The 17,058-nt window shown below is 34.9% G+C and overlaps 1 protein-coding gene across 2 annotated transcripts; it reads left to right on the top strand.

Annotated features, from left to right (window-relative positions):
- Positions 1-102: 102 nt before the first annotated feature.
- Positions 103-14,124, top strand: spag (RNA polymerase II-associated protein spaghetti). Of its 2 annotated transcripts, XM_085943562.1 has the most exons (9): positions 103-350; positions 603-719; positions 2,079-2,198; positions 2,288-2,415; positions 5,704-5,914; positions 7,559-8,005; positions 10,391-10,909; positions 11,657-11,858; positions 12,525-14,124. In XM_085943562.1, exons 1-9 carry the CDS (start codon positions 213-215, stop codon positions 12,611-12,613), a joined length of 1,971 nt encoding a protein of 656 aa, XP_085799688.1. In that variant the 5' UTR covers positions 103-212; the 3' UTR covers positions 12,614-14,124. The 2 variants fall into 2 exon arrangements, with proteins under 2 accessions (XP_085799688.1, XP_085799689.1); XM_085943563.1 differs by lacking the exon at positions 603-719.
- The last annotated feature ends 2,934 nt before the right edge of the window (positions 14,125-17,058 follow it).

Here is a 17,058-nt window from a genome sequence, read left to right as displayed (position 1 = left end):
CCGTGCATCAACAATATCAACATAATCAAAATCATTGACTCATTTTTATGTTGCGGCCACATTAGAAATGGGTAAATTATCTTAATGGCAACATCGGTTGGCAATGACAACCTGAAAATGCTTGACATAAAATTTATTAATCGGCAACTTTACTATCATTGTTCAATTTTTATTTCTAATTGAAGTGTTTCTCATGTATCTATATTTATATCATGGATAAATCCATCTTGATACAAAAACAAGTCAGAGATAATGCCCAAGATCTGCATTCATTTATGAGCGATATGAAAAACTGGGAAACTGAAATGAAGAGAAAAGAATCCGAACTCACTGGCGGTTCTATTGAACAGGTCTACAGAATACAGATATAAATGACATAGCATTGTACTTATACATTTTGAATGTGTTGCACCTCCGTTTATGTGTTGTATAAATATACTTTATGTGTATATAGTTTTGCTGTCTGGTACATTTTGAAATGGATGCACTACTTCACATCCCATAGCCTTTTTTGTTAAACATTCTGTTCGAAGTGTGCTATATTGCAAATGTAGCAATTATTTGATTGACGTGTTATTAATTTGTGCAATATGACATTCTAGGATTTTCCACCCATAAGAAGTATACATAAGAAAACTAAATCTGTGAATAATAAGCAGAAGCCAAAAGAAAAACGAATAAATTCATCTGATTACGCTTCTTGGGATAAATTCGACGTGGTGATTATCAAAACAATTTTGATTTATTCGAAAATATATATAAAATCTAGAAAATAACTGACATAAAAATAATATCCTTTGTTTTGTTTTAGAATATACAATGACAGACATGTCAACCATACTCGACACACAATTTTGTTGTTTCAAGTTATTTTTAGTTTATTAGCTTTACACCCCTATTTACACGTGCATGGATTTACTGCTGACAGTACGAATTATCATGGCCATAACAAGAAAATGGACGTGTAAACATGTATTATCGTGCAAGTTAAAATATTGCATGCATGGATCAAAAAAGTTCAGCAGCATCTGAATTTTCACGCGACAGTGGAACTTGTGAGATATCTGCGCCTGCACAAACGACAGTGTCAAACCTGGCAAAAAAGATGAACACTGCGCGGAGCATTTTTGACATTTACGTACCAATTTTCACAACCGGTCAAATAGTACCATAAAATGACAACGTGTCTCGCTTACGCTTGAAGAATGAGATCGGCAAGAGAGTTATTTTATGTCCAAGCAGTTATCGCGATAGTTGAATTTACACTATTGTTGTCAGTATATCCATGCACGTGTACAGGCGCTATTATGTGGATCTAATAATTTGAGTGTATCAATAGCTAAGTCCACATTTAGTCACTTCATCTCCCACTTCCTCTTCAACTTTTAAATTCTGGTTTTACACCGAGAAGTTTTGTGCATGCGCAGAGGAGATGAATTTATTTTACTGTCTACATTCGTTCATCACAGCTTTCACTTCGTGAAGTCATAGATATTATACCTGCGCTTCAGTTTGTTCATATAGTCTTTATGGGTTATATCCCATAATGCGCAATGTGCCCAATACTCCTCAATAAAATTCATTGTCATTTCAGTCGACATTTTGCAAAAAAATCGTAATATTTCTATACTAATATGCATCCAATATGATCAACTATTCTTAACATCGACTACCAATAGACTAAAATAAATATATTTATTGACAAGCAACTGCACGAACCACCCGAATCTTACTAAAGTACGACGACATAGAGTAGAGGCGTACAAAAAAGTCCCGAGTGTAGACTTGGCTAATGTTCTTAATTTGAATGTAATTTAATGTTACCTTACAGAATTGGTTGTCAATATTTTTTCCTTAGATAATTTTTTCTTTCTTTTTTATATTTACTTATTTATTTATTGAGGTTTGCAACTCCTTTGCATATTGCTAATTATTTTTGTCAAAATGTTACAGTACTTATTTTAATGTTGAGCTTTTACTAATAATGAATTATTCTTGATAACGCATATTAAATAGGTATGTAATATATTATAATTGAAGTTTTACATGGTTTTTAATTCAGTCTACAAATATTTCAGGACAAAGCTTGTGAAATGGTTGATTCTGGAAATGTGGGACCATCATCCCTCGATAGCAAAGAAAGCGAAAAGCAGAAAGAAGAAAAACTCAGAGAAGAAGCAAATCTAGAAAAAGAAAAAGTAAATGATCGTTTCTCATTACTTCAATCACATTCGATGTTTGACGTGATTTCGTGACCTTGACCTTATTTTGTGTGTTTTATTTTTAGGGAAATCAATTTGTAAAACTACAAAAATGGGACGAGGCCATATCGTGCTACACTCGAGCGATAAATATTTTTCATCTTGATGCTATTTATTATGCCAACCGTGGTTTGTGCTACCTCAAAAAGGAAAAGTAAGAAATCTCTTTAATTTGAGTTGTCCGTTTGCTGCAATGACATTAATATGGACGAAGCATCTAGAAAATAAAATGACACTCACTTTGTGTCGGGTCTGCCGGATGGCGAAATTCATATTCTAATATCGGTATCCTACGCTCAAATGAACATTCTGCTTGCAAGCAGTCTGGCGACACCGCTGGGTCTGCCCATACAAAATTTCTGACTGTCAGGTTTCGACTCCACCGTTATTATTGTGTTAAAAAATGCCAATGTGCCTAGTTAAAAATTGTAAAAAAAATCTACTGAACACTCCAAGAAAGATGGGATATCACTTTTCATGTGTTAGCATTATTTATTATTTATAAAATGCCATTTTAAGATAATGTTTATTCAATGCAATTGAATGACAGAAACCATTGGACAGTCGCCTGTGATGCTGGGCTCACTGGCTCACTTGCGTCTAATCTCCGAGAAGTCGTAAGTAACCGAGAATCTGTTTCTAACGCAATGAGTCATGACACTAATACGCCATTACAATAAAGGTTATATTACTATAAATTCTCGAAGCTTGTATCGCATAATGGAAATGGATACGTCATATGGTCACGTGACATCTACCTATACATCTGTGAATGACTTTCATGCACAATTTTTCATGCGCGCCGGTATGAAGTGAGTTGTCCATTTAATATGTCATTGGTTTGCTGTATCTGTCACCTCTGCACACAATCAATTTTGGCAAATATTCTTTGATTTAATATACAAAAACCGATTGCCAATAGTAGTTTGATTTGGAAGAGCGCTAATGAGCAGGTATTAAAAGGCCAATTGTTAAAATTTGTCATAATTAGTATGTCACCTAGTAGCATAGTGGACAATGCGGGGACGGGGCGTAAACCCAAGAGATGCTGGTTCGATACTGCCTTCTGTCTTACCTTTTTCAAATTTCTTTTTTTTCTATTGGTTATAATATATTTTCTTAGAAGTGATTTTCAAAATTATGTATGTTCAATATTGTGTTTATTTCTCATCATAATATAATATCCGCTTACTAATCAAGGAATAAAAGGAAATAGTAGAGAGATTTATTGGTAAGAATTCCAATTTTGCAGTTTTAATTAAATAATTACAATTAATTGAATTCTACTGGTGTTCTTCATTCAATTTCTGTTTTGGCTTTTATAAGAAAATATTTGCAATTGCTTGAAAATTGATTGTATAGAAAGAGAAGTCATGAAATTCTATTTTATGTTAATGTAATTAATTTAATAAAATAGTATTTATTGTCCTGAAACATCCAACTCTTCTCTAAATAAGTCTTTTTTTGACCATGTCTTATCCTAATAAGATCATATGGGTCTCCACCGAGTGGAGGTTTGTATGTGTTACGCCGAATGTGTGAAATTGCGTATTATATGAAATCGGCAAACTTTTGCCTTATTCATGAATTAGGCAAAATATCTGCCGAGTGCGTGAATTCGGCAGGGTATGGAATTCTTAAACTGTCAACATGACAGTAGAAAAAGTAAATTTAATACCGATGGTTTTATTAGTTATAATTGGACATAATATAATATTACGGGCTTGCATTTTTCATGAATTAGGCAAAATTTTGCCGATTTCATGTAATACGCAATTTTACACATTCGGTGTAACATATTATGTATTAACAGATTTGTTTTTATGAAAAATGGATTTTAGCCACTTGCCCAAGCTATTAGTCCATACTCTGACTCAAATACAAATTGAAAAACAAAATGTGTGTTTGTCAGACCCAGGATTCGAACCTGAGACCCACAAGGTTCTAGTCTGATGTTTAAGCCGCTCGGCCGTCGTGGGTTAAATAAATAAATAAGTCTACCCATTTAAAATACAATGCTACAATATAATTTCTGACACAATACTTCAACCGTATACCTAAACCCTTAAAACATTCTTATGTGAACCAGGTAACACAAAAATACGAGAAGTGGGTTACCTTTTGGATGGGGCTATAACAATGTATAATTCTCAAGTGTCGAAAAATATGTGATTATCTTTTCTATGCCTCACTGTATAGTTATGGCAGTGTCTGACAGGTTGTAGATTTTTAACGACGCTCATTGAATGTAGAGCGAAGTTCTTACTAAAGTCACTGTAATGCCGATAATTTGTTTCTTTGTATATCATAATTATTCAAACAGATGTCACTGTGTGTTTAATTTTTTAGAATATGCAAATAAATCAACAGTGGCTAGTAATTTGCGATAACTTGCGAAATTTGTATGTGCGGCCTGTCGATCACAACCTCATAGAGCGAAACAATTCGCTAAATGCATAGAACCGGTTAAACAAGTATTATAGTATAATGTATATTGTTATTTTCAATAGTCACGTCTGTATTACAATATGCATTAAAGATTATTACACTTTATTAGTGTTATTATTGAGAACACTCGGCGGACATCCTATTTCTTTCATTTTAAGGCCTGACTGTTGTTAAGTAATAAATGAAAACTGGCTCCAAAGCCTTGGTCCATGGCGACCGTATTTCGCAATTCTATCTTATTAAGTTGTCCAGTGCTAAAGACGCGCTAGGCCCATAACCATTAGATATAATTAGCTTGATATTTAAATGTGGTAATTAATTAGTAATTATCTGGTCATCAGTGAATGTGTTAATCTGTTCTTGATGTAAATAAAAAATTTAAAAATGGTACTAATTGTAGTAATAGGGATGTAATGTTTTATCTTAACAAAATTGACTTAAAAAATATGAACACAACCGGAGTATAGTACTGCTCTCACATTTTTTTTTTTTTTTGACCATGTCTAATCCTGATAGGATCATATGGGCCTCCACAGAGTGGAGGCTTGTATTGACAGATTTTTGTTTTTTACGAGAAATGGATGTCAGCCACTCGCTCAACCTATTAGGTCCATACCCTGACACTAACAAATTGAATAACAATATGTGTACTTGCCAGACCCAGGATTCGAACCTGGGACCCACGGCTTTATAGTCCAACGCTTAAGCCGCGCGGCCACCGTGGGTGTACTGCGTGGGGCTCTCACATGGATATGTATTATCTTTATTAGTAAATACTTACATATCTTTTTGATTGGCAATATCGATTCAGGTCAAAGTTAATTTTGCACAGGTGTATGCATATGTTGTACTTACCAAATATTTGTAATAGGTTTGTGCCAGGATGCAGTATGTCCTGTCTTGTTTGTTTTAAGAAAATTGAATTTGTAAGATAATGTTTGTGTTATTTTTTTTACTGGCATATTCCACTTGATATTATATTTATGTCTTGTAGTATGCATGCGGCTGAATCGGACTGCAACCGGGCCATAGACCTAGATCCAGGGTATGTGAAAGCTCTGCAGAGGCGGAGTAGTGCGAGGATGGCCCTCGGGTCTCTTCGCAGGGCGTCGGCTGATCTGCAGCGTATCCTGGAGATTGAACCAAACAACAAACCTGTCCAGCAGCAATTGGCAGCTCTGACTCTGCGCATGGGCACTAAAGGGGTAATTACACTATCGTCATAAATTAAATTCAGGGGGTCATTATTGTACTTGTAAACACAGGTGTTTTTACTAAAATTACCACAATGTGTGCTTACCGCTCCGCTGCTATAATAGTCCATTTAGGTCCATGGTTAACTACACAATTATTGTCTTCCAGGCGTTTTTGTCCTTATGTCTTCAGATGGTCATATTACATACTTTATAATGTATTATGACTTTTGTCATAATTTTAAGAATAATAAATTCATTAAATGAATGTGTAGTATTGGCGAAGACTCCATGCTAGGCGATTATTTAAAGCCTACCTTAAGAAAAATAATTTTCAATTTCATATTGACGTGTTTATATAAGCACATAAATATTATATAAAAATAATTTATTCAATATGCCAACGACATCTATCGTAGAACATGTAGGAATATCACCATCTTTTCACTAATTTCAATAAGCACCATCTATGGCGTCTGTTGAAAATTTAAAGAAATACGCCACATCACGTCTCTCTTCAACATTGTATTGTATCGATTATTTGCTGGTGAAGCTGGCGTTTTTTTTTTTTTTTGAATTTTATGCAAATGTAAACACCGCGTATACGACAAGTCCGAACTAGCAGATATATATCACCGAAGTTGAGCTGCCGTCTACTTTTATGTCAAGTGTTTGACACATTATTCGTAGTTTGACAGCTGGTGAAGTTCATATTATTTCGAAAACAACGTGTACAATTAATTATTATCCATGATGAATGATAAAAAAGAGTGTTTAAAGGCAGAGATTTACGAATTAATTGATCAATATTATTTAAAAACCGAACTATGGGATGTGAATTCTAAAGAATATAAAAACAAGTGAAGAAAAGTGATGCGACAATAGAACTTTCAAAGAAATTTGCAACAGTGGTAGAAATTATCCGAAAATTGCATAATTTACGAAATCAGTTCAACAATGAACTCATAAAGTCCAAAATGAAGAAATTGGGATCAGGCCTCGATGATATCTATCAGTCGAAGTGGCCGTATTTTAAAGCGCTACAATTTTTAACAAATAGTTCATTATGCCGACCTACATTGGGAAATCAAAATCAAAAACCATTTAGACTGTTTTTTTCTCCGATACAGGACATAAGTATGACGATATAAGTGTCAGATGTAAACGTAGCATTACGTTTATAAATGTTTAGGAAAATACATAATTCAAACACATTGCTTAATTATTGTCAGTGAGATTTTGAAATATCATTGATTTAGTGTGCCGTCATTAGTGTGTACCTATTCATCAGTAGTATATTACCCTCCACATAACCTTGCAATTTGGAATAGATTTTTTTGAATTATTTGATGAAATAAGCCAATCAGGCACCTGGGATTTACTAATACACAAATATGCAGTGCGTATTACACACAAATCTTGTCACTATATACAATTTCAAAGTTACATGGAGGATACTCTAATATCGGTTTATATTTTTATTTCCCGTAAGTATACCTAACAAGTGTGCTTTCTCCACAACCTACCTCTTTCCAAAAGTCACCCTATGCCACTGATGTGTAGAAATTTTTTATTTGTACTCCTAATACGTAGCATGATAATTCAGTAAATGTAATGTTTTTATTTCACATTATTAATACAATTAATTTATTTTAGACCAATTACAAATCGTCTCCCGCGACAACTCCATCTGATGACGATTCCTCGAGGTCGTTTTCAGAGTTATTTGAATCGAATGACATTCCACTAAATGATTCGCCAGAACCTCCCATATCTCATAAGAAGGTCACTGAAATAGTATCGCCTAAAGCTTCTAGTAAACCGATAGATAGTAAAGTATCGTCACTCCCATCCGCTCAGGGAGCCGCAACCACAAATGTTCCCAGGGAAGTTTTAAAAGCGTCTACCCCTGGCGCTGATGTGATACTTCAAAGCACATCCTCGACTTCAGGCGCGCAGCAAGGGCCAAGCAGTGCCGCTAAAACTGAGTTGGAAAACGATCTCGCAAACCAAATCATGATGTCACTCTCTGGTAGTCAGAAAGCCAAATCCCGAGAAGAAATTGTTACCCCGATTGATAAGCCACCGCATCTCAGATCAAAGGTAATATGTATTTTATTGCTATGTATTATTATAATATCCAACTATTTTTGTTGTTAAGTTTTCGCAACACGTTTTAGTTTCAAAAAACTCACATTTTCATTGTTTCAAGAAAAATTGACTGCTGTGTGGCTACTATGTAATGAATATAACAATGAATTTAATGTTGTAATGGATGGGTAGATCATTAAAATATATACATAATATTATATTATCGTCACCGTTCAGGCAAAAGTCACCAACCCTAAAAACATAGTTTTGAGATATCGCAATTTGAAAGTTTGAAAATGCAGGAAAAATCAGATTTTTATGTTTTTAAGGTTTTATCTTCATTAAATTATTTTTTCATGTCTTAATAATTTCTTTAAGGTAATTTTACTTTTTGATGCTAATTAAAACATCTGGAAGGTTTTGAAGGAGGCAAGGTAGCTCAATTATGGTTTGGTGACTTTTGCTTGTTAATAATCTGAACAATGAAAAGAAGGATCAGTAAAACTCACCATCCATAGTATAGTGACTTTTGCTTGTATATTTATAACGAAGGATTTTTTTTTTATATAGTCAATAATGTCTATTCACCTATGATGACTTTTGCTTGTTAAGATTTTATCGAAAGTCATTTAGTGAAAAACAAATAATTCGGATTTAAGCAAAATTTTACTAACTAATGTACCGTGGTGAGTTTTGCATCTTAAAGAACATTATTTTACGCTTCGGGTGACATACTTAACTCAAAACTGCCATTTCAGGGTTGGTGACTTTTGCCTGAACGGTGACGATATAATATAATGATGTATATCAGTCTCTTTCCTTATAGGGATGAAAAAAATGCATATTATATACCAATTATTTGCTACATAATTGAAGGCGTCGCCCGAAAAGGGGTCTATATGAAAAAATAAAATTGTTCAAGAGAGGAAAAAAATGTCTAATTCAATCATATGGACTTTTGGAGTATATCTGTGATAATAATTATGTTCACCAAAGCACTCTTTGTCATTGACAATTTTTTATTTTTTTTATTTTGGATAATAAAATAAATCATATAGACCCCTCTTCTACGGTAAGCATTTTAGTATTGCTAATATCTCAAAAACTGGCATATAAAATAATAAAACTTTCCAATAACATGAGCAATGCTATATAGACCCGTTTTAGTCAATAAAATCACTTTTTGACATGATGTATTATAAATAGACCCCTTTTTGGGGGACCCCTTCAATTATCAATTGAATCTTGGCGGGTAGTATAGTGCGTGGTATTGCACAGTAGTCGCTCTGCAATATTTTAAACATATTTTCCTAATACTCATGACTTAGAAAATGAACATAACAAACAACCTCGAAAATCTCAAGTAATATAAATAATATAAAACCTTTGGAAGAAGTAAATTTAACCAAGATTTACTATAAAATTGTGCAAATGCATTATATTATTACGAAGTGATTTATCGAAAATTTATAGGGATGCTCTGCTCTGCTCTCATGTTGGGAGTTTGAAACTGTTTGAATGTCACACATGAATGTACTTAGGAAATGCAGGTCACATGACAAATGAGATTAATTTCTTGGCGTGGAGTGGAGTTAACACCTTTTGTTTTAAACTATGATGTGGAGTTAAGAGTATTTGAAAATAATTAATTTTTCAAATTGTTTTCCAGTCAAACAACATTTTTTAAATTTATTAGGCCATTGCCTACTTGTAGACCTTTAATAGTTATACAAACTGGCATTGCCAACTCAATTCATGCCAAAAATTGAATATACTATTTGTAGATCTAATTCTTCAAAGCAGTCAGTCAACTCAGAAGGTCGAAACAAAAAATCAAAAATGCATGAGTATGTAAAACATTTCATAAAATAAATTTATATACTACAGTGGAACCCCGATCTACCGTTCTCGCATAAATGGTTTTCCCGCACGGATCGTTCATTTTTGAAGTCCGTTTGCCCGCCAAGCACCCATAAGAACGATGTTTAATAATCCCTCATTAACCTTTCCCCGATTTATCGTTTTCCTCGATCTATCGTCTAAATATTATGGTCCCGTCACAAATATTATCCCGATTGACCGTTTTTGTTGAATACTTTTCATTTAGATTTCCTAGAATTGTTTATGATACATACAGACCTTTCAGTCGCGTCGCTTTGTTTGCACACGTCGGTCGCCGCTCAAGCTTGCCTCGCATCACGAATTTTTATAAGTCGCAACTAAAATGCTCCCAAAATAATTCAAGACGTCGAAAAAAATCCAGGAGAAAAATGAGTTTTTTTTTATATCCCGTATTTATAGTTTCTCGCATTTATCGTTTTTTTTAGGGTCCCTTGAAAACCGTAGAATCGGGGTTTAACTGTATACGAAATTAATTTCATTTTATTTGATTTCCAGAAACCTTTATTCAGAGTTTCAATCTCTGAAATACCTAGAGGATACATTGTACAAGCTTTTCCAATGAAACCGGCTGCCGACGGTCTCACCAAATTGGTTGGCAAGAATATCAATAAGAAGGGTAAATTTAGAGGAAAGAGAAATGACAGACGAAACCAAACCGGTGATAAGAAGCCAAATGAACCGAGCCGACCTGCCAAATTAGATTTAACCGAGCCCCAGCCTGAAGCTACTGGGTCTGGGCAATGTCCGAAAGATAAATCGGATAAGCCAGACAATTTAGCCACGGAAGGCTTAAATATAGACACCGAGCAAGATTGCGGTAATGCTGCGCCATGCGTTAATCTTGCGTCAAATATTTGTCAGAAGGAAGACAGTATGGAATCTGTAGATCTGAATAAGCTAGAGTTAAACGATTTGCCAAAGTGTGTGTATCAGGTACCGAAGTCTTCTGTGCAGTTTACATCGCAGTGGAGGCTTTTAAGAGGACGTGATCGAGAACGCAGCGCGTATCTAAAGGTGTGTATTCTAATGTGTAACTATTTTACCTGCGGATTTAAAAAGATTTAAAAAAACAAATGTTTGGTGTGGTATTAGAATTGTGTGGTGAGGTAGGAAATTATTCTATATCATTTAGTTATGTAGACGTTACAAATGCGTTGTAAAAACGTCATTTCATACTGACATGTTCCCTGTACATAGTTAAGCTTTCAGTCGACATATTTTAGGTTTTTTTACATCTTGAAGCCAAAAAATTTTTGAAAACAAAAGAATAATGGCATAATTTTTTTAAGAAAATAATTTTTAATTACTATTTTAACATAGATATTGTGTTTGTACACGTCAAAGATGCTGTAGAAAAACCTTCTCCAGTGTAGATGGAACTTTTATACATATGAATGTGATCAAAGTAGCTGCGAATTATTTTGCATTGCAGATTATTTTTAACAAGCTCTTGTGCTCTGAAATTTAATTGCCGAGACTGCATTAAGACATCAGTGTTATAATCTTTTAAAAAGTGTTTTAAATAGAACGAACCATATTTATTTCAGATATATATTATATTCAAAATCAGTAAATAAACAAATCAAAGCATCTGCAGTAGGCTGCACTTTTCTATTTTATTTACAAAATGTGTATTCACGTGGAGAGTAATAATTTTTCTGTCGTTACTATGTAATTTAACCGTAATAAAACATATTATCGTTATTCTAAGAATTATAACATAATGTATTTTGCAACAATACCGAGTGTTTTGTTTTTCAGTCGGTGCCACCCACCTTGCTACCAGACATATTTCAAAATTTCCTCGAGAGCGATACGCTGTCTGAAATATTAAGTACGATTGTGAGCGGAGAAGACTTCACCAGACCCGGTGGAGAATGTTCGATGCCGTATTTGCAAAACTTATCCAAGGTCAAGAGATTCGGTGCCTTGGCGATGTTCCTTTCTAATGAAGACAAACAAGGTGAGCTGCTTTCAGCAAAAATAATAGATACTTTATAAACATGGTTTCAAACAAGTTGAATTAAAACTATTGATTCTTTCCCTCCATTGATCTAAGTACTCAGTCCATAAATTCTTGGCCACACCTGTTTAACTGTGAAAGAAAGAAAATTGTCGAGATTGGTTCTGTTGCCATATGGCCATCAATGCCGTCACCAGACTTTTGAAGTTAATGGCCCCACCAAACAACACTCGCCCCGTTTGTTTCTGTCTCTTGCAAACTCACTTCATTGCTTTAGGGTACAGACAGAGTGCAGGCCGATTCAGATAGCTGGTGCGTGCTGTGTTGGCATGAGGTTAGCAGTTGGTGGTCAGGTTAGAGGCTTTTTGTGCCGAGATTACAGATCACTTGTAATCATAGAGTTGTCTAATGAAAAAGCAGCATGTTTATTAATACACGCTGACTCCAAACTGAATCAGAGACGGGAATTAAACATTTATTCTGGTCAAGTATCTGACTCAGACCCCTGCGTGCAAATTTCTCCACCGTGCACCAATGCAAAATACAGGTCAAATCTCCTGCTAACTATCGGAATTGGAATTGGATTGTACTCTGTCTTAATCCTTATCCACAGCCTGTAGGAAATGTCTCTTTTGCCATTTAATATATTTCTTTTTGTCATTTCAGGTATTTTGAAAGTTCTGGATCGGTGTAAAGAAATTGAAGGGTCATCGCAGGAAAGTATTAATGATATTAAAAATAAATACGAATTGTAAACATGATGTGATGTCATCTGTGTCCAAATGTTTTACAAAAAATGTCTATCGTATATTAAAAAACCAAAGGTGTACTACATGTTGCGTGTCTTATACAACTAATTAATAATCAAAAGATTATGTATTTGTATTCATTAAATGTTTACATAATAATTGTGAAAATTCTTGAACGTTGCAAAGCATCTAAAGGAACTTTATCAGATAATAAATAATGTTGTAATGGAAATGTGACTTACATTATGTTATTGCAAATAGATTGCAGAACTCATTATTGCATGCATGATTATTTAAAGAAAATGCTTTTCATATTAAAAAAAAATTAGGTCATAAGACAGACACAGGCATATGCATTTGGTTTGTCATATTAAATTATACAATGTTGTGACCTATATCATGTTAAATGTACTATCTGTATGTGTAATTGTATGTAATACGAGACGGTCTCTTATTTTTTGAACATGTCTTTACAAGACCATGATTAGTGGATCCCTACAATTTGCAGGCACGCGCTAAGTGGGGGTGATGAGGTGCACATCACCCGGACGGGAAAATACCCGAAAAATACATTTTTCTTTTATTAAAAAATATATTAATTTCAATAAGATAAACTGAATCTTATGTTGATACGTATGCTGTGCCAATGTATGTTTTGTACTGCTGGAGGCCGTCACTTTCCAAAGACTGGCTAATCAAAGAATGAACGCAGAATATATTTAAAAGTTCAAAGTCTTTGATCTATGACTAATGCATCACAGTTGAATAAATAAAAATAATCGAAAAGTATTCTCTCAAAGTCTCAAGTGTCCTACATAATGAAGGAATCAAACATTTCTCCAAAAATGTAATTCTGTAGTGTGGCAAAGGGCTCCACAAAACATACGCATACAGTTATATTGCCACAAATATATGTTTACTGTTTTGGGGTAATTTTGAATTTGTTGGCACCCGGACTGGCACAGCAACTACTCTTAGTGCAACCTTCCAGACTTTGGGACAATTGGATGTTATCATTCACTCAACCTCTACTCTGATGCTCGGAGGAGGTAGTAGGAAGATTATATCTATACTACTATATTTGGCAAATACTTTGTTACTATGTATTTACTTGTTAACAAAAATAACTATTGCGTACAAGTAGTAACATTATCACTTCGAAAAAATGGGTCGATATGGTAGATATACATTTACAACTGACAGAAACAAGAGTAGGTATATGATTTCATTGGGTCTTGGGATTATGTACTAAGTCAAATTGGTTGTCTGTTGACTGAAATTCCTAATTGAGATTTTTAGAGAGTTTATTAAATCATTTATATTTAATTTAACCGTCAATGTTTTGCATATATATTATTCTGTGTTAAATATGTATTAGCTTAATAAAACACAAGTGAAGTAGCTTAGATTGATGTTTTATAATCTGATAAATGTTTTGTTAACAAACTAATGTTGTTTCATGATTCAATATGTACTTAATGTCTACAATAAATAAACTTCTATCGGAAAGCTTTTTTATTTATTTGTTTCATCTTCGACTAATCATGACACCTGAAAATAATATCTTTGGTGTAGATTGATAGAGAGGATGGGGACAATGTAACAAACACGTCATTAGCCATTCATTCAACGGCTAGGAAAAAGGGAAAAACGTCACACATACATAATATGGTCTAACTATAGATTAATGTAAACAATTGGAGCAAGGTCAAGTATTAAGAAAAAATATGTCGGATAAAAAATATAATATATACTTACTATTTTTATAAAAATAGTAAGTATACAAAATTTTAGGTAGGTATATATCCCCACTATTTGTCAACGTAGTCACCAGTACGATCGATGCACTTAGTGAGCCGTGGCACTAGGTCCTTGGTTTCCTTGTTGTAGAACTCCGCCGCCGCCGTCTTCAAAAATGTTCTATATGGGCAGGACCTGCACGCTTTTCACACGATTTTGTTTGTGAGCTTCTGTCAGCATTTTGGGCACCTAACGAGCACACCTTTGCATACCCCAATTTTCCCCTCAAAATTGTTTGGATGGTAGACTTAGGGGAGAGCAGGTAGGATTCGTACACTTTTTACTCTAAGCCGTATAAAAACAAAACTGTAAGATATTTTTAAATAACTTCAATGCTGTTATATATCCAATATATTTGGCTTTAATAATAGTGAAGTATAGTTTAGATACAAATCAGCATGGCGAAGATACGGTAACTTTTCTGAAAAATGGAAAACGTACGAAACTACCCCACACGTGGGGTAGCTTCGTACATAGTGTGGGGCACATTCGTACATAATGGGGAACCTTCGTACAGTCAAAGAAAATGCTATTTATTCAATGTAATATAATCATGTATTGAGATCAAAGCTAACACAGAATCAGCCTTCATGTAATAATAATTAACAGTTATTGTTTTTAAAGTGCTTATAACTACTTAATCATAAAAACATAACACTTTTATTTATTTTTTTGTTAATAAAGGAACGAATAAACCAACATTATAAAATTAACCATTAGAGTAATTAATAGGTCTTAATCGTATTTAATAGTTGTACTATCCAACATTATATATAGATAGGTCTTTTTCGAAGCTAAATATTATCCGGGCTGTTCTTGCTGTAAAAGCAGATTTTGATAGCGGAAAAACACATACCACATCTGATATGTAAACTGTTCCTTCATCTTTGGTAGTGGGAAAGACAAATTTCCAGGTATGAGGCTTCTTCCTCAAAAATGAAACTTTGTATTCAACGGGACTATATTTTTTAAGCACCTGCCCAAGATAATTTAAACGGTCTTTGTTTTCTTGAGCTCTACTATCACAAAGCGTTCTTCTTTGATGTTCCCTGACGTAACTGGAGTTTCATTGTCAGTATCCGATCCTTCAGACGTCTCTTCGATGAGAGAACAAGAACTTTCTCTTAAACTCATATTAGCCTCATCCTCACAATCAGTTTCATCCTGACTATCAGTCTTTACAGTTTTATTTTGCCTCTTTGGTTTAGTTGTCCCTGAAGTTTTCTTCTGTCTCTTTGTTTTGGTTCTTGTATCTGACAGTAAATGTAATGCTCGCTTCATTTCCTTAGCCCATTGCTTCCTCTCTTGCTCTTGCTTCTTCAACTGTTTTGCTTTTTCTATTTCTTCTAGTCTATTTTTTTCAGGGGTATCGGTATATATTCTGGTAGTTTTCCTTTCTTCGACTTTTTTAACGCATTTCTGTCCACTCTGGGATAGGGCCGGATAATTTCAGGAGTTATTAATCCTACAGTTGATGAAGATGCAGGTGCAGTTGTAGGTGATAGCAAGGAGGGTGATACTGGCGCTGAGCTCCATGGAAGATCTTGTTGAGTAATCTCTGTTTCTGCAAGTAGAGTTTCTGGCACATTAGCATCTTGGCCCGCTGTAGAAGTTGATTGTCCACCTTACGTGGATTCTAACGGCTGCATCTTGCATCATTGTATCTTCGTCAACGTCTCCTGTTCCGGTCCCCTTTTTCACATATATTCGCGGCATGGTTCTGTAACAATAATATTTTTGGTGAACAATCTTTCTACTGCCACGCAGTTAGGAATGGGGAGCATTCGTACAGTACGAATCTACCCCACTCATAACTGCACGAAGGTACCCCAAACCGAGAAATCAACAAATTAATTGAAAATAAAAATAACCGCTATAGTTAGCCCAAAATGACTATTTACATATTAAACAAAGTTATCACTTCATAAACTATACTAAGTCACGTATAACATTCGTGCAAAACTTATAACAGTTAAGCGTGTTCAAAAGTGAATACGAAAAAATACTTACGTAGAGCAAAAACACCTATCGGCGTGCTCCGTCGAAGCTGTTGGCCGCACTGATGCCCTGCCCCGCGGTTTTACTATGCGTATGAGCGGGAGTCTTACACACAAACGTGAGCACGCCAATGAATTGGATAGTGAAGATATCGCCACTGTACGAATGCTCCCTGTGTACGAATCCTACCTGCTCTCCCCTACTGATGTTTGGCATCAAAATTGCGAGCTCACGGACTGTCAGACGGCAATCTTCACGAATTTTATCATTGATTTTCTTCAACAAAACGTCACCAACTGAGGACCTCCTTCCTCTCTCTTCCTCATCATGAACACTCATTCTACCACTCGAAAACTCAGTACACCACTTCCTGACATTCCCCTGGTTCATTACATTACCATAATTGGATGTGAGACGACGATGGATTTCAACAGGGTGGATTCCCTCCTGGTTGAGAAATCGATTGATTGAACGCACCTCGCAGGCGGCGGGATTCGACAGCAGAGCATCCATCTCAAACGGAAGCAAATGTCATACTGACGCAGCTACCGAGCCGGCTCAGCACTCGCTCTGGAGAGGGAAGTCTACGCTACACGCCAGTGGTGCCATCTTTTGAGAAATAACATCCGCGTCGCCAAAAATGAATAAAGGTC

Source organism: Rhyacophila brunnea, unplaced genomic scaffold (assembly GCF_057557595.1).
Source record: "Rhyacophila brunnea isolate RB1 unplaced genomic scaffold, BYU_Rbru_1.0 scaffold_16, whole genome shotgun sequence".
NCBI lineage: Eukaryota > Metazoa > Arthropoda > Insecta > Trichoptera > Rhyacophilidae > Rhyacophila > Rhyacophila brunnea.
This window is presented reverse-complemented; position numbering and strand designations above follow the sequence as displayed.